The sequence below is a fragment of the Haemorhous mexicanus genome, chromosome 2 (genome assembly GCF_027477595.1).
Source record: "Haemorhous mexicanus isolate bHaeMex1 chromosome 2, bHaeMex1.pri, whole genome shotgun sequence".
Taxonomy (NCBI): domain Eukaryota; kingdom Metazoa; phylum Chordata; class Aves; order Passeriformes; family Fringillidae; genus Haemorhous; species Haemorhous mexicanus.
In genome coordinates, this window is record NC_082342.1 from 26,324,317 (window position 1) to 26,342,155 (window position 17,839).

The window sequence follows — 17,839 nt, forward strand, 5'->3', positions numbered from 1 at the left end:
ATGATTTTTGTAGTGTTCTGAGTTCTCCTCCCCCAAGTACAAGACATTTCCTGCCTCTTTCCCTCCCTGCCTGAAGCTGAATGTACTCTTCTCCTACTTGCAAACCTACAATTAATATATTTGTGAGAAACAAGGGAGTTACATTGAGCACAATTTTTGTACACTCTTACTTTCTCTTGATTCCATTTTGTTGTACATTTATTCTGTTCTTTTAAGAAATCTTGTACAAGTACAGATAAAGTCATGTGCCTTTAAAAAGACAGACCAAAAGTTGGCATTAATGGTTGCACCTGTAGGGAAGAGAGATAAGAGCCAATCAAGAGCTAGAACCAATAAAAAGCTGCTGTGAAGACTTGCCCAGCCTGGGAAAGGAAGTTTTAAGCTCCCTAGGATAAAAGTGGAGGTTAGAGGTGAAAGGAAAAATGGAGCCTCCAGGGTGTGAGCAGAGGATTGCAAAGGTCTCTCTAGCTGAGCTTCTGAGGTGTTTTGAGCATCCTTTAAGTGAGGAGCAAGCCTGGGCTATCTGCTTTCAGTGTTGCAGAAAAATAGAGCAGTTGGCCCACAGCCACCCACTCCGTTCTGTGTTCGTAAAGGGTTCTGAGAGCATCTTTATCCATGCTGATGGTACTGCTTCCTTCAAGGTCTACCACGAGTCTGGTAAGAGCATAGTTGCCTGCAGATGCCAAGGGTTTTTTTTCCATAACAGGCTGAAATGTGAGGACAAAGTAGAGGAAATTTTTTTTCCTCTGCTTTTTTTGTTTTGCTTCCCCTCCTTTCTTTTCTGTGTATTTTGTTATGAAGCTATTCTCTTGCCTATACTTCATTTCAGAGGACTGTAGAGGAGTGATAATACAGATGCATGACCTGCTAAATTCTCTAATAGTGCTCTATTGAGTTTTTTTTGGTTCTAGGGAATAGCTGTGATGAAAGCCTTCTACCGCTTATGTTATTTGAAATAGTCTGAGGCTTTGTTATATGTGCTGCTCTGTTCATCTTCCGGTGTATGGTTCCTTTGTTATGGTAGCTCTCACAGCAGATTTATGATTGGGCTAATGCTCACAATAACATAAGTCTCCCATGGTGTTTTCTGGGACTCCCCAAATACAGGTCTACTTTCCCCAGGTAGGACAGACTTTAGTCAGAGGAGTTAGTTACCTTATTATAGACAATGTGTCCTTTTCCTCTCTCTTGAAAAGGGTTCTAAAAGCTGTTTATCAATGCCTGCACAGCTGTCTTTCTCCCCTGATCCTTGTTTTTCCCTTTCAGATGTCGGCAGCATTCAGCAGTCAGAGGACAAGGTAAGCCTGTATGTTTATGTTCATTGTGTGTGCAGATACAATCCTGTTGTAGTAGAAGGCCTGCTCAGGAGATGCAAATGTCTTGGGAAATTATCAAGGTGCTTGAATTTGCTGTGGCCTGTGAGAGTGGCTCCCCTGCAGCCTGGAAAAGGAAACAAAATGCTTGGACTGAACTCAAGTAAGACAAGGGGACTGGGAAACAATGTGCACAGATACTGTCTGCTGTGGCATAGGCCACAGTCTTGTTGGCCTAATGACATATATCTTAGGGGTGCCAGTTAAAAACTTTAAACCAGCTTAAATGGGGGTATTTCTCATCCTGAGAGATGTGCTCAGTCCTCAGGAGCAAAGGAGTATGCACACATGGCTGGAAAATAAGAGCTGTGATGTTTTCCACAATGCTTTGTGCTAGATTGCTTCCTTGGTCTCTGTCTGCAGCTGTTGGAGTACTTGGGAGGGGTGGTCTATGAAGCCCTGGACTGGGGAATCAACAGCCAAGTGGAGCGAGAACTGAGCGATCCTTTGGAGAAACTGCTGTGCCTCATGTTGAAACTGGACGAGAAGGCAACAAAACCACCAGTCACCCTGCAGGATGTTATCAAGGTTTCCTTCTTCCCCCTTAGTAAATATAGTAGCTTAGAGGAGTTATATAGCTTTAGAGGAGTTGATGGAACAGTGCTGTTGACCAAGAGGCAAGACCATTTCTGGGAAAAAGCTGGATGGGCTGTTGGAGGATAGAGAGGGAACATTGGCCTTTTCCCATCAGAGGGAAAAGGCAAAACCATTTAAGATGTTTGTAAGTATCCATGGAAAATAATTAAGAAGGAAGACTGAGTACAGCTCTCCCACAGTTGTGTCTACAAAGTCCTTCTTTACACAGTCTCCAAATTCAATACCTAGAACACTATGGATATTGAAAAATTCCCTTTCCATAGTATTTGGCTTCTGCAAAGGCTGGGATTTGAATGTCTCAACTCAAACAGATATTTTTCTCTCAGCCATAATTTAAAGATATGAGAAACTTCCCATCCCTCTGTCTGATCAGGACAGGGAAAAAGAACAGGTGACTCCATCTGCTGTGAGGTGTTGTTCTTTGGGCTGGTAGCTTCCCCTTTTAGGTGCTTGTTTCAAAGCACACCTTATGGAAAACAAGATAAACAAATTACACAGCTACTTCCATTATTGTACATAAAATATTGACTATCTTCCTTCTTTGTTCCTCTGTATCTGCAGTAGAAAAAAAAAATATAAAGGGGCAGTGAAGAAGATGATTTTTAACCATGGCTTGAGGAAACAGAATCTTGCTTTATTCCATCCTACCATGTTGCTTTCTTAAAACTTCAAGATCTTTTCTAAATAGCTGCACTTCTTTCAGGCCTGTGAGGAGCACTTGTCCAGGCCTTCTGAGGCTACCAGCCATTATGAAATGACCTGTAAGAATCTGTTTACTGACTATATGGAACTACAGAAGCTTGTGACCATCATCCAGACCTCCAAAAAAGTACGTTTAGGATTACCCATTAGCTGCTATTTTCTGTACCTTCACACACTCACCAAGTTCTAGAGTAACCTTCTCATTGCACTAGAAATGGAGCACCTGGATGAAGTTCTGTGTTCACGATGTGAATAGATGCTGTCTCGGAACTATTTTTATTTATTGTAGTGTTTGAAAGTTTAAAAGTTTGGAGCTTCTTGGCTTTTCAGATAAACATTAGTAATTTATGCTGCATAGACAGGAAATCACTGAGGAATGTAGAGTGATGACCTCATATGCTTACTTTTCTCAGAGACTGAGAGAAATGGCTGTGGAAGATTGGGTGGAAAATCCTATTCAAAAGAAGAAAACCCATGGTGTAAGATATTAATTTTTTTCATTATGGGGGACTGGGGGTTTTTGGTCAGCATTGGCTCTCTGAGGCTTTCCATTGATTCTTCTATGAAAAATAGAGCATGAACACAAATTGAGCTACTTAGGTTGTTCAGGAGCCTGAGTAGTTAAAGACTTGTTTGCAAAACAAACTGGGGAGGGAACTTGAAGTTAAACTATTTCATATGTCAACCTCACGTGGGCTTTTATTCTACCCAAAGATTGTCTTTGTGGTACAACTTAAACCACTTCTAAAATTGAAGTTGGAGGTAGTCTTTGGAGTAAATGCCCACAAGTAGTTATGCAGGCTGTTTCTTCCCACAAATGAGCCCCAAATTCTAGCTCTTTGCAGGAACTGACACCTGCCAAAAGCAATCTGCTCCTTTCTCATAGCTGGACTGAAAATTCCCGGAAAACTCTTCTGTTGTTGATAGTCCTGGGGTGGACTAGTTCATTCTTATTATGTGGGATCTCTGTTGGCCAGGACTGGCAGGAACTGAAGGCCAGTAGCACTGTCCATCTTTGTGGTTGTGCAGCTTCAGCAGCTCAAATAAAGGAGTGAAAGAGGGTGAGGAGATGTCACTCCTACCTTCTGTGCACTGCCTTTCTTGTCTTTGCTTTCTGTGCTTCCAGAGATGTTGGACTGTGTGTTTGGGGCAGGGAAGGCAACTTAGTGTGCTTTTTTCAAGGCCCTACACAGTTGGGGCTCAATCAGAAACAAATAGCTCTTCAGGCTGGAGCTCTGCCCAGCATAAACAAATGCTCTGGAGTCTGTGGAGACAAACAGCAAGCCCCGAGAGACTTGTGGACTCACTCCCTTTGTCTAAATAGCACTTGCTTTGAAGTGTGCTCAAACTATTTGTATGAAAATGTTTGTGAAATGTGTGTTTGGGCATATTCTCAATTTTGTGATCTATTAAAATAAACTGGCAAGCTATCTCAAACCACAAACTCATCAACTGCTGTAGCTCTTTTCTGCAGGGAATACATGAATAAATACATGGGCTTTGCCATGTGGCCTGAAGGCCAATGTATTTGGCCTCTGCTCCTTCAGGAGACATGAATTCCAAAAGCTGGATGTCTGTTGTGAATCCTCTGCCTTTAGTTTCCAAGTCCTTAAGCACCAGCTGATTACATTGCTCTGACAGTCTCTTAAGTTTAAAATAACCAGGATGCCAGCTTCTTTGGGGTCCCACAGGTTAGAGCTGGTGTCTTGAGTGGTGCTAAGCAGTTAATGTGTTCTATGGACCGCACTTTTTCATGCTGACTGATACAAAACAGATCTTCTGAAATGCAGACCACAGCCTGACAGCATGCAGTGTTGTACAGTTTCAGCAGCGCTTACATGTCACAAGTTGATGTTCACCTTGAAATCTAAGCAGTGAGACCTATTAGGAACACAGCTGTCTTAGCACTCACCCATTTGAACTCAAGGTAATGGGTTTATAGTGTTGTAGCATTTTATGTTGTACTTCATAGGTTGTGGAAAGTTCAGGAGTTCAGGTGGCTTTTGGCAACACACCAGATGGCAAAAGTAGAGTAATTGCAGTGATCCAGTCAGTAGGGAAATAAAAGCATGAGTGATAATGATGTCACCAACATCTGAAAAATGTTTTGGGTGTGCAAGTTGCGCTGAAATGGTCAGCTGAAGGTAATTCTTGTCCCCAAACTAATGTGGCGGTATTACAGTACAGAAGTCTCTCTAAGTCAGGTCATGTCTCTCAGTCAAGTCACCATGTGAAATACAACTCTGTAAAGTGCAAATGTCTTGGGGTAAGCTATTTTGAAAGTTTCTAGTACTGATGAGTTTGCCCAGACACTTTTGTATGTTCTCCCACACTGTATTAAATGTAGCCTAAGACATATGGCAAGTGTTTTGTCATACTTTGAGAATTCTAGCTTTCTGGAGTTGAGGTATGACTACCATATACAGGCTAAAACAATCCAACAAAAATATCTGTCTTCTTGAGGGCAGCCATCAGTCAGAGCTTGCATAAGACTCTTTTGTAATTATACCAAGATATCTGAAGGGATAAATAGAGAGAAGATGCTTCATGCTGTAAGTAGAAAACAGAGAGAAGCCTAAGTCAGATACTTTGTTCTGAGGCAGTTTTCTAAAATGTTTTGCTTCCCTTTCACTGTTTATAATACAATGACTTGTTCTTACTCAATTTGCCACTGGGATCCAGATAAGCTGTTGATTTAGCACTTCCATTACAATGTTGAATAAACATGCTATTGAGCTGATTACTTTTTTTTCCTGTCTTTAGCTTTTGTGGGGTTATACTGCATGCCTGAACATCCTCAGATGCTAGAATAGAAACAGGATGAGCAGATGTCAGGGTTTTTAGCTTGTGTCTCTAGGCTGAGACTGCTAACCTATGCTGCTAAGTATGAGATCCCTTGTCTGCGTGTCTTCCTCTTTTGTTTCTGTACTCTTCAACCCTTAGTTTTCTAAAAATTTGGAGGATTTTAATGGTAAGATTTGGGATTTCATTCCCACTGTTTCGTAGGAACCACTAATATGAAAATACTCTGGCACCTGGAGCACTTGCAGAAAGAAAATGGTCTTTTTATTTACTGGGCACCAAAAGCTGTATTTTGCTGAAGTACATCCATCAAGTTAATGACAAATTTTGGGAATGAGCCTGGTGAGCCTGCTATGAGTTTCCTTGTTGTAAATTAACTTCTGCAAATAAAAGCAATTCTCTGCTTTGGTCCTGCACCCTGATCTGGAAGTGAGTAGAAGGGCATGTTAAGGACACAATTCTTTGTTTCTGAATTACTTCAGCTGCTAAGTGTGCCCTGTTACTTGGAGGGAGGGGATGCTGCTCTGTGAGTTCTAGACAGCTACTGACTTGGCCCTTGCTGGTTTCTCCAAGGCATCTCTGTGGCCTAGTGTCATCTGTGAGCTGCAGGCTGGTGTGAGGCTGCGCAAGGCTGCTAAGCAGCCACAGCGTTGTGTGTCTCCAAAGGAACATATTCGCTCTCCCTATGAGCTGCTTTTGGATGATATTCAGCACAAGAGGTACACCCTGCGGAAGGTGAGTGACTGGAGTCTGCAGACAGCTTTGGGAACATCTGCTCTACTTCATTTCTGAGCAGCATGTGTTGAGACCTCTTCTCCAGAGGTTTGGCTTTTTCAAAGGTACATCAAAGTCCAGAAGTGTCTGGGGCTCCCTGTCAGCTGCAGTTCAACATTAGATCACCCTGTTTGTCTACCCAAGTAGACAAACCAAGTACTTAATTTCCAGAAATTTTTTTAAGTCAGGAGTAGCCACGGTTTCATGAATCAGAACAGTAAACCTCTTTTTCCCTTCAGGGTCAACCACTCACTTCCCTGCAGCAGTTATTCTGCCCTGCACACAACAGTTTCATGGAACGCGCTCCTGCTGCCTTGTGCTTTTCACCTTGGACACTTGTGTCCTTCCAGGCTCCTTTAGCTGAGCTGCACCTGGAATCTTTTACTTGTTGCTTTGCCTTCACAGATGCTGTGCTGTGTATGCAAGTGCAGATGCACTTCTGAGACAGTTCTCTGCTTAGCCTAAGGCAGAGGTCTCTGGGCAGTGCACTCAGCTACTGCAGGAATTTAGTCAGGGTAAAAAATGTTGAGCCCCTCACAGGAAGGGGTAGAGACTTCCACCTTCACCACTTGGTTGGTGAAAATGGCCAGATACAAAAACGTCTGGGATGCCTCTAAAGGCTTGGGATGCTCTTTGCTTGCTGCAGCTTGAGCTGAATGATGAGCAGATCTAAAATATTGGCACAAGGCCTTGTGGCATTGGCGCGCTTTGCAAACAGACGTCTTGGCAGAAGATGAGACACAACTCTTCCTGTAATAAAGAGCGGTATTACAAAAAGAGAAAACTTTGCATACTGCACTAGACATCAGCTTTTTTTCCTCTTTGTTGGTGCTGCTAGAGTGTAGCAGGTTTAAAAGCTTCAGCTAAACCATGCACCTCTATAAAATCCCAGCTCTTGCTTGGCTTGATTGTGGCTCAAGCCTCCAGGTAATGCTATGTCATGTGTTTCCAAATGGTATCTTGATGGATATATAAATAAATAGTATTGATAGGGAGAGAGTGCATCATAACTAGCTTATATTCCTTGCAATGTGCTATGTGTCAATGCACTGTGCAGTACAGAACTGTAACTCAAGGTGGCAGGATGATCTGGGTCTTGATTTTCCTTTTCTTCTTTTCTTTTTCTTTCCCTTTTTTCTTTTTAGTAACTTTTTCATTGGTCCAGAGAAGCACAAATATGTTTGAAGAGTAGTAGTCAGAAATGCTGAAAGAAAGCAGAGTGCTACTGCTCAGGTCTTTGTGAAGGCTCTTAAACGAGGATTTCCCCATCTGCAAAGCTATTTTAAAGCTTCTCTAGCAAACAGTGGTCTAATTTGCAAATGAATGAAAGCACAGCTACTGTGGGGAGCTGTAGTGTTTTTCTACCTGCACTCCCACCTGTTCTGAAGTTGTACACACAGTGAAAGAAAATAGCATAGCCTCAAAATACGAATAAGTGAACAAGGCAGCTAAAGACATGCATGTGCAATTGACATTTTTGTTAGTTCTCTCCTATGCAGCAAGCACAGGGCTTGATGCTTTACATGAACGTCTGCCCTGCAATTCTATCTTGCTATTGTTCCTAGTTTATGTCGGGCTGTAAGCCAGTCTCTGGGACTCTGGCTGAGGCATACAGCTGCCTGCTGCTACAGTTCCTGTTACAGCCTTGTTAACCCGTTCAAGTGCCCTCCTCCCTGGAGCTGAGCTTTAACTGATGAATATGACGTGGCCATGGTGCTTGTTGGGATCACTCCTGACAATAATATCTGAGTGCAGTGTTTTCTAGCTGCTTCTTGGAGCAGCTGGGAGTAGAAGGCTTTGTGTTCCTTGTTCAAACCCCTAAGGGCTATGCAGTACTTCTGATTGCCTCTGGTTGGCCGAGGGCAAATCTTTCTCTATCAAAACTCCACATAAGGAAACATCATTATTCCACACTTCCCAACTCCTTGTTTTGTTTTGGGGGGTTGTTTGTTTGTTATGCATTCATTTGGTGTTTATTGTTTTGTTTGGGTTTTTTTTAAGGTGGGATTTTTGTTGTTTTGGGGGGGATTTTTGTTTGTTTTGAGCTTGTTTTGTTTTGGTTTTTAGTGCCTTCCCCATCTCCCCTGTTCCCAAATCCTGATTTGTATCATTCACTGTGCCACTGAATGGCAGAGTGTATAAGGAGCAGAGAAAGAGCAGAAGTGATGCTTAAGAAACAGCTCTTTCAGGTGACCATCAAGCAAAAACACGGGTCCCCCAAAGCTGATGTAGCTGCTCTCAAGCCTCATCTAGAGCCGGTAGGTGACCTGGTGCTGCAAATGATGATAGCAAAACAAGGTAATTCTGGAGGTAACAGGACATTTTGAAGCAATATAAAGCTAATACTTTAGCTACTGGTTTGTATGTAGGAGGGAGTTATCTTAACCATACTTAACTTTTGAATTGACCCTCCTGCCAAACATGGTGCTAGAAAAACAAGAGTTGACATCTTTGTAGAAGAAAGGTGATCAATCTTCCTACTTCCTCCCCTGCTTCTTTAATTTGCAACATTTTTTGGTCTTGAAAGAGCTCCTGGAGTTCTTGATTCCAAATTTGAGAGTTGCTTGTCTGTCTGTGGAGTTATTTTGGGAGCACTGTTCTTCAGTAAACCACAATACATAGACTTTTGGTTCTTTAACTCCTGGCTCTGTCATGAAAAGCTTGACTGCTTGGTTCTGGGATTCAGTCTGAGCATATCCTGAAATTCTGTGGAACAGAACTTAAGCCCTAACACATCATGTCTAGCACAGATGCTCTGGCATACAAACATGACTCTGTTTTCTGTAAATATTTCTGCATGAAATTCAATTGCCTAACTGAGGAAAACAAATATGAATTATAAAAGCAGAAAATCTTAGCTTTATTTGTCCAGTCTGAGCTACTTGGAGGAATGTTCAGTATTGTGGTTGATGTATTACTGCTGAACTAGAAGGACTTTCATATAGAGACTAATATAATCAAATTTTTGGTTTTTTGCTTTTCTAGACAAGGTAGAAACAATGCTGTTGAGATAAAGCGTTGAGTTTGAGTTGAATTAATGAGTTGGATTGGTCTCAGTCTCTTGAACTGTTCTCCAGTGTTGCTATGTGTGAGCTGGAGCCAAGAAAATGGTTCCAATGTATTCCATGTGTTGTATGGGAATGATTATACCAAGTTGGTTCCTGAACAGATGCCACTTTTAGTACTAGTATCCACTACTGGAGTTGGGCAGGAGAGAGAACAGGTGAATTGGGAATTTCACTAGCTTGGCTGGAATTTCCTAGCTGTGGAGTGCAGGGGGAATTAACTTTATATTTCAAGAAGAAACAGAAAGTTTCTAAATGTACCCCACTGATTTTTCACTCTCCTCCACTTCTGGCTGAGCCTTGAACATTTCTGATCAGCAGTGGGTATCCTGGGTTTTGTTAGGCAGCAGTACTTCTGATGAAGTGGCCTTGGTGTCTCTTTATGAACATCCTGTCCTCTGGTCTACAGGAAACCACTCTCAAGCTGCCTGCCAACACCTGCCTTTCTTCCACCAGGCCATCAGGAGTATCCTGCATCAGCACAGGTCAGTGCACTTCAGGCTGCACAGCTAAACCAGGTGACACAGTACAGCCAGTGGCCTGATGGGCTCCCAAACCCTTTGGCTGGGTGCAATGTATACTTCATTAATCACCTGAAGACACTTTGCAGGACAAGTTCCAATACTAAATAAAGAGTCTGGGGAGGTGCCCTTAGAAGATAATTTCTCTGCAGTTGACTGAAGCTTGTGTAGCTCCTGCAGCTTCAAGACAATGATTGCATGTCCCCAAAGGCCTGACTTGGAATTTGCAGTAAAAGCTAAATGAGTGGTTTGAATATTCGAGTAGAAAGTGCAGCACTTCATTTTATTAAACTAAATGGTTCTAATGAAGCCTTATCAATGCCTACTGCCAAGCATAATTACTATAACCTCTGCTTTTTATGTGATCTGAGCAGATGGGCTGGAAGGGGAGAGATGTAAGCCTTGCTACCTTCTGAAGGCAGTGTTGTGCTTTTGAGTGTCCAGCTCTCAGGGTGAATACTTAGAAACTGACAGTGGGTTTTCTGCACCCTAAAACTTTCGCTTCCTACCCAGGTCTTGCTGCAAATTGCACTCCTCCCATAGGTGCACCCCCACCAGGAGACATTAAGCCTAAGTGTTTCCTGAGCACTGGCCAATGGCAGCTGCCTCCTTACAGAGGAAGGTCCAGATCTTTAGAGAGGAGCCTTCAAAGCAAGGAGCTTGTAAGTCCAGCATGTCGGCAAGCAACCCTGGTCTGATATATCTGGTGATGACTTGCACCATGATCCTCATGAAAGCAGTAAGCATGCTCTGTGGTTTTTGTCTTGAAACATATGGTATACCCATCTGAAGTTGGTATGTTATTCTCTCCTTGGAGACATCTTAAGAGAAGACTGGATGCTGTAGTGTCTTTGTGGTGGCTTCCCCCTTTTAATGACGTGAAATAAAGTTGTTTCTAATACAAGAAGAGGGAAATACCATGATATTAATTGAAAGTGTCCACCAAGGCTTCCTCAAGCTGCCTGTAATTGAGAGTGGAACTATCCTGCTTTCTTCATGTACATTCCTTTTCTCTAGATTCTGATACGCTCACAAGTATCTTTTAAGCTGCAGTAAGGGGCAATAAGTAGTTTAAAAAAATGTGGATAGCACAGCATTAGTGACTTTTAAATGAATAATATGTGTAGAACTGAAGTTATCAGGCTCTGAATGATGGTTGTGGGAGAAATACTGGGGTCTATGTGCTTCCATGCAACCCTCTGAATTATGGCCTCACCCTGTTCTGCCCAGACAAGGTCTGTTGTGCCCTTGTCTCTTTCTTTCCTTCTGCATCCCCCCTTGCCCCACCTTGGCAAGACTCTAACTGACCTCTCTGATGCCTCTTTGTTCAGCAGTGTGGTGGGGAATGCAGATGTGTTGGGGATTAAAGCACAGCTGTCTCCTGGCTGACCATGAGACTACAGCTTCCATTTGTATGCGGCCAGGTCTTGGGAAAGAGAAGGGCAAGAGAGTGTTGTGCTGTGGAAAGCAATTTTGTACCAAGAGAGGCTAGGGTGACATCTGTTCTGGAATCTGCTTGAAAACTCTAGCAACCACTCACCAGCCTGTAGTAGTTTCTCTGCTGGTATTGTCAGAGTCACCTGATACTCCCCATCACAAGCAAAACAGGATTTTGGACAAAAATTCTCCAGATCCTTTGGGACCCAGTTTTGAGATGACCTCCCCAAATAGCTGCTTTCTTCAACTTCATCTGATGTTTAACTTCTGTCATTCAACAGGACTGTCCCTTTCCTATCAAGTGGCCATCACCAACCATTGCTGACCTGATTGAAACCAGATATGCAATGAAGGTGCTCGAAGGGCAAGGCCTCTTCCAAGGAGGTAGTGATGGTGTCTTTCCGAGAGCAAAGGTACGTTTCTCCTCCTTCTCTTTGTGCTGCTCTTGCCTTTTCAAAAGCTGGCTGGTTTCATAGCCCTCTGTTCTGAACTGCAGAGGCACCCTCTGCCTCAGCTTATCCTGTTCATAACAGCTGATCTGAGTTTGGCCCTGGGCTGGAAAAATCTTTTAGTATTTCTGCAGTGATGGCTTCTAATCTAGCTTAAGCTGTATAAATTGCCTAGAAAGTAGCTCAGCCTAGCCTTTGCTTGTTGCTTCTTGTCTGATTTCCATGCAAGGAGAGCTGACTGCCATGACCATTGATCAGCTCTGAAATCCCAAAGTAAATAGCTGGGATTTGGTATTCCTAAACAGTGAAACAAAGGCACTTGACTCAGGCTCCCACACCAGAGTTGTGCTGACTCAAACCACCTTGCCAAGTGGACATGAAGGTGGGGGAAATGAGGGGGACAGGGAAGGAGATGTATAGCTCAGGACTGTTGGTTGTTCACATTTATCAACTTCTGCCTTATCCCTGAGTCTCCTTTAGAGGGAGTGTGGCAACCACTCCTTCAGAGCAGATGTCCTGAGTACAGGCCCTTTGCAACACAGATGTGAGGAAGTCTGTGTTTCTTGGCTTTTGGGTCACTTTTTTGCCCTCATTTATTTAGCAGTATGGACAGAGTCAAAGGTTCTACTAGCAGAGCCATGCTACTTCCATAAGCTATCTGATGCTCCTGAGACTGAATCCTTGTTTTCTTCTCACCTTACTGACCCTGCTTTAACTTGCCTACTCTATCACTATTCTAAAATGGCTTTCTTACCCACTGCTGTTTTTTAGCTTTCTCAAGTTCTGCTTCTCAAGATAATATCGCTTCTGACTGCCAGCTGTGTATGAATGTGCTCTTTTTTATATAAAGTTCAAGCGACTCATCAACTTCCTTATGACTCATTTTTTGCTTCAGGATTGAATTCAAATTTGCCCTGATTTAATCTCTTTGGGATTGCTGCAGTCTACCTCAAAGAATGTCTCTCTTCTTCCTTCTCTCTTAACTAGCTACTGTTACACTCTTGCACAATACAGCTATTGTTTGCTCAAGAGCCTTTTTTTAAACTCCTATTGTCTGGCAGCTGCCCCAAACCTCTGCATTATAAAAACACTGGCCTAGAAGTAAGAATTTTTTTGCCTTTTAGCTTTTAATTCCTGTGTCTTTGCTATCCTTTATTGGACCTCTGTTACTGTATATGAATCTAAAGCCTTTAGAAGGTTTGTTTACGTGCTTGTTTTTTGGCAGGCAGTGGATACTGTTGGTGCAAAGATGTTTCCCATTTGCATTCACAAACAACTTTCCTTTCTGCAGATCTGTTTCAGCTGCCATAAGAAGATGTTTATTAAGTGGCCTTACAGATGTTACCTCTGCAGCAGGTGAGCTGGTACAAAAGGAGTGAATGAGGAGGGAGAAAGTGAAAGAACAGTGCTGAGGACCAGGTTGCTGAGCCCTTCAGCTTTGCCTTACTGCACAAGCCAGGCTGAAGTGTCTACAGCTGTGTAGAATGTGGAAAATCTTGTCTCTGAAGTAGTATCTCAGTTTTAACTCTTAGTGTTAAGTCAGCAATGGCCAAATTTCCTGTGCCAGCATTAAATTAGTTTCTCTGAGATCACCTTCTGTGTTTTGCTCTAAAGGTTTGCTCTAACTTCAGCCCAGGGCTTGAACAGGTTCTGAGAGAGGGTCTACACCAGAATCTTCTGTTAAGGACTGAAAAAGAGAAGTCCAGACCTTGTGACTGGGAAAGGAGTTGAGCCTACTTGTATCCGCTTATTTGTCAGAGGCTTTCTGTTCATGGGAGAGTGAGAGAGGAACTTCAGCCTCATTAAGGCTCACTTAAATCTATTTGAAGCAGTTGTAAAGCCCTGAATTGATTATAAGCAGCAAGTAGACAACTACTGGAAACTGAGCAACTGTCTGGTGGTAATGCTGGGTGAAGTGTAATGAGCATTTGCAGATAAAGCCTTGAAGCTATGGCTGTTGATACATTTCAGATGATTTAAACTACCAGAAATAGGATAGCTGGCAAACTGAATAGTGGAGTTCTCAGCTTGTTCACTTTGCCGTCAAGTGATTCTGCCACAATCATGGATTCAGACTTACTTTGGAATTAGCTACTTTGTAACTGCAATATTGGTAGCTGCTGAGCTTTAATCAAATGATAATGCTGGATACTTTTTGTCTTTCAGGGTTGTCTGCTGTGACTGCTGCATTAAGGCAAGTCTAGTCTTTACAACAGCATATGGGATTTTTACATTTTCTGCTTTCCTTCCTCCTCACCTAGTCATAAGAAGCTTTCCTCATCCCACTGATATCTCAAATCTCCCCTCTAGCTTGTTTCTAAGAAAATAGAAGAGGTAATAGTATGACATGTAAAAGTAGCCAGGGTGACAGATATCTCTTGTCATACTCAGCTAAAACAATTCTAGTTCTTTCTTTCATCCTCTGTAAAGTGGTTTGGTTTACACTGGGCTCTATTTATACATGGGTCAGAAAGTTCACTGCATTAATGTCTACCTTTTAAGTGCTCCAATAAATCAATTGCATGGCATGCAAATTGTCCTGATAAGATGGAGGATGTGTTTCCCTGAGAACTCAGGTGACTTGTGCTGTGATTCTAGATGTCCATGCCCTACAGAACATGTGTACATCTCCCGCTTCAATTCCTAAAATTTTTGAGACTGTCTGGAGAGGAGGATCCAGCTACTCAGGAACAGAAGATCTCCAAGTTGCTACATGAAATAGACCAGCAGCAGTATTTTGGGTAAGCTGGGACAGTGTTGTTCTATTTTTACCTTGAAAGATGTCACCATTTACTTATGCAAAGCTACAAAAATGGAGACAGCTGTATGTAATATTGGGCTGGTTAGCTGAATGCTCTGTTGAATGGCTGGTTTTAGCCACTGGTCTAACTAGTCCACAGTTCTCTAGAAGTGTTGTGTATTTTAGATCACCCAAAGGGAGGAAGTGTAGGTGCTCTGAAATGCATTTTCTGTTTTAACTATCAGGTTTGTGAAATGGATTTAGAAGTGTCTGTATTAGCCCAGACATACAAAGTTCCTCACATTAGCTTAATAGTATCAGAATTTCAAGACTTCATCATGTTCTATCCCCCACAGCTGAAGGTCTGTCACTACAACCCAGGAGTAGCCCCTTTCTACCTAGACATGAAATATTCTAATTGTGGTTCTGGTGTAACTGACTGAACAGTGATGCCACAAATGGTTTCTCAGTCTCTCCATGTACATATAGACCCTTTCCTTTTTGTCCCCTGAAAATTAATTATTCCAAAAAGAGTTTTTGACAGTTCTGGGTGATAAAGACAACATGCATATAAGTGCAATATACAGGACTGGAAACATAAATGTTCTCTTCTTTCCAAAGCAGTTACATTTTCTACTGGACAAACTGGTACCTTCTTTTTCTTCCTGTGAAACCATTCTTTAATGAAGCCAGAATAAAGACACAATCCTTTCTGGTTCTAAGGCTGATACTTCAGTTGCCAAAAATCAAGAGTAGCGTTCAATACTGAAGTTAACTGCATGGGGCGGACAGTGGTTTTGTCTGTGTTGTAATGCAAGTGCTGCAGAAGAGGCCTGAGAGACTGCATTACTGTCATACTGCAGGATGGCAAAAAAAAAAATTCTAGTCCATAAGGATGCAGCCATAACCTTGGACCAGACAGAGATATCCATTAGCCCTTTGGCTGATACACTGTCCATAGAGAGATGCTGTCATCTGTTCTGGTGCTTTTTAGCCTTCCTAAGTGGTGCTGATGGCTCTTTTGAACCTATGCATTTGGCTAAATCACTTAGCAGCCTGGGAGAAGGATGGAAAAGCACTATGTCCTCTAACAGAAACCTGGTTCAACTTTCCTGCTTTTGTTTTTCTTTGCCCCTCTAGCATACCTGTTGTTTTGGAGCCCTATGGCCTAGCACAGCCCCTGTGCTGTTACACGGGGACCGTGGCAAACTGGCAGACTGCAGACATCTGTACATGGTGTGAGCAATACCTCTTGAATGTGACTTCCAGTCAACAGCACAGCATCCCTCTCAGGAGATTTTCCTGGGCTTGAACCAAACTGGAATCTACCATACATTTCTCCTGTCACTCCTTACGTACCTGAAATAAATGAAACAGCTTTATGCACCTACTGACATAAAGGCCTGGATGAAAGACCTCCCTGCTGGTTAGTCTGAGCAGGAAGCACAGTTAGCATTTCTGTATTGTGAAGTATTCTAAAGCTTTGTGGGGTTTAGAAATGTTGTAATTCTTTGTGTCTTGGAGAAAATAAATGTTGAAGCATTATCATGCTTCTAGCATTTCTTTCTTTACACCTGCAGCTGTCATTGTTCTGTGCAACTTTTTGCATTCATTGCTGAGCAGACTTCATCCAATGTACTGAGCACAGGGAAACTTTTAACCAAAAACCCCCATATGTGAGAGGCTTGTAAAGTGGAGCTCTCAGTTATGTGATCACTTCACCCTGCATTTTGCATACACTCCTTCCTTACTACTCATAGTACTTAAAGCTCATGGCTTTGATGCATGTAAAATGGCAGTGATAGCTGCTCTGTCCACTTGCATTAGGAAGCTTGTTTTGATTTTTTTTTTTCTGTGTGTTATCATACTTTGGCACCAGACCTTTCTGTGCATCTCACAGAAGTACCTTTCAATGCTGTCATCACGTGAAGGGCAGAGAGTTGTTCTTGAGAGGTGCTTGCTCATTGTCTTGGCCTTAAGCCTTTGCCCTGGAATAAACTGGACTCTTGCAATATTCCATAGATTTTGGTGTGTGTTTAAAACACAAGATGATATATTGGATATTAGATTTATTTATCCCCAGGAATTGCCTGTATGGAAGGGCCTGATGGAGTTTGCCTTGGTGAGTTTTGCAGGGCCTGGATAGACAGTGTTGAATGGACTTGTAGCTGGAATGAGTCATACTGAAGAAAAAAATGGCTGGGAAAGGCCGGTGCTAGATATAGGAGAAGGGAAGAAAGACATGTTTAAGCTGAGCTCAGAGTCTGCATCTGAACTGCCAGAAGGGTCAATACCTCCAGCTGACTTGCACTGGCCTGACTCTGCTTCCTTCCAACTGCCTGTCTGCAAGCTGATGCCTCCTTGCAGGTTTGGGCAAGCTCTGCAAGTAAATGAATGTGGGGAAGCTGGAGCTTGAGCTTCCTTTTGGAGCAAGTTCAAGTGTTCCTCTTCCTTCATTCAATTAGGAGGGGTGCAGCCTGCCTGCCCAGGTCCCCTCCTGTATGTGCCAATCGCTGGTGCTGCGGGGAGGCACATCCTTATCAGGCAGGTGGGCTCCTTGCAGGCTCCAGGGAATGGCAGCCAAGCCACAGGTGCGCTTCTTGGCACAATGGGCACAGTGTAGGACCAGGGGCATGAGGCACTCTGAGAAGCTTACTGAGTGGGGTAGTTTAGAGAGAGCCAGAAATGAGCTGAGATCAGCCTGGTTTGTGTACTGTGTAAGGCCAAAATGCTGCTCAGAGCCTGGGTGCAGCAGCAGCAAGAGAAGGCGTCCATATCGCATTGAGGTAAACTTGAGTTCACCTGTGGAGCAAAGGTAGTTCGTGGTTCCTTCTCTTGCACATCTGTTGTGGGGTCGCATGGGCTTGGTTCACTGCCTTTCCCTACTTTGTGATCGTGACAGGGGTGATGGAATGCCCTCACTTGCAGAACAGACAAGCGAAGGTGGATGGGGGAGTTTCTGCTAAGAGGCTGCCTGACCTTCCCTGATCTAGCATGCTGGTGGGATATAACCCGTTCCCATCATTCTTCTCAACGACAGCGGTTGCAGGGGCCGCGGGACAGCGGCAGTAAAACCTCTGTCCCCCGTGCCCGAGTGACATCTGGTCGGTCTTCATCCCGGCTGAGGCGGGACACATCCTGTCCGCCAGGGGGCAGCCGCGGGCCGCGCCGCCCAGAGCCGGGGAGGCAAAATGGGGCTGCCTTAAAAATAAGAGCGTTCCCTCTGAAATAACAGAGATTTACCTCTAAAATAACACAGATTTTACCGTCCTCATTTATTTTTATTTAATTTTATCGTTCCCGTGGCACTTCCCCAAGCCGGGGAGGGTCCCACTGGCACACAGGGCCTGGCTGACAGCCCTGGGGAGGCTGAGGGTAA

General features: G+C 43.3%; 1 protein-coding gene across 1 annotated transcript; it reads left to right on the top strand.

The window, feature by feature from the left end:
- Positions 1–278: 278 nt before the first annotated feature.
- Positions 279–16,005, top strand: LOC132323114 (protein spire homolog 1-like). Its single transcript, XM_059837987.1, has 14 exons — positions 279–657; positions 1,267–1,298; positions 1,737–1,901; positions 2,674–2,799; positions 3,086–3,151; positions 6,048–6,209; positions 8,438–8,506; positions 9,723–9,798; positions 10,348–10,496; positions 11,553–11,684; positions 13,012–13,076; positions 13,887–13,914; positions 14,319–14,461; positions 15,601–16,005. Exons 1-14 carry the CDS (start codon positions 423–425, stop codon positions 15,770–15,772), a joined length of 1,620 nt encoding a protein of 539 aa, XP_059693970.1. The 5' UTR covers positions 279–422; the 3' UTR covers positions 15,773–16,005.
- Positions 16,006–17,839: the final 1,834 nt, after the last annotated feature.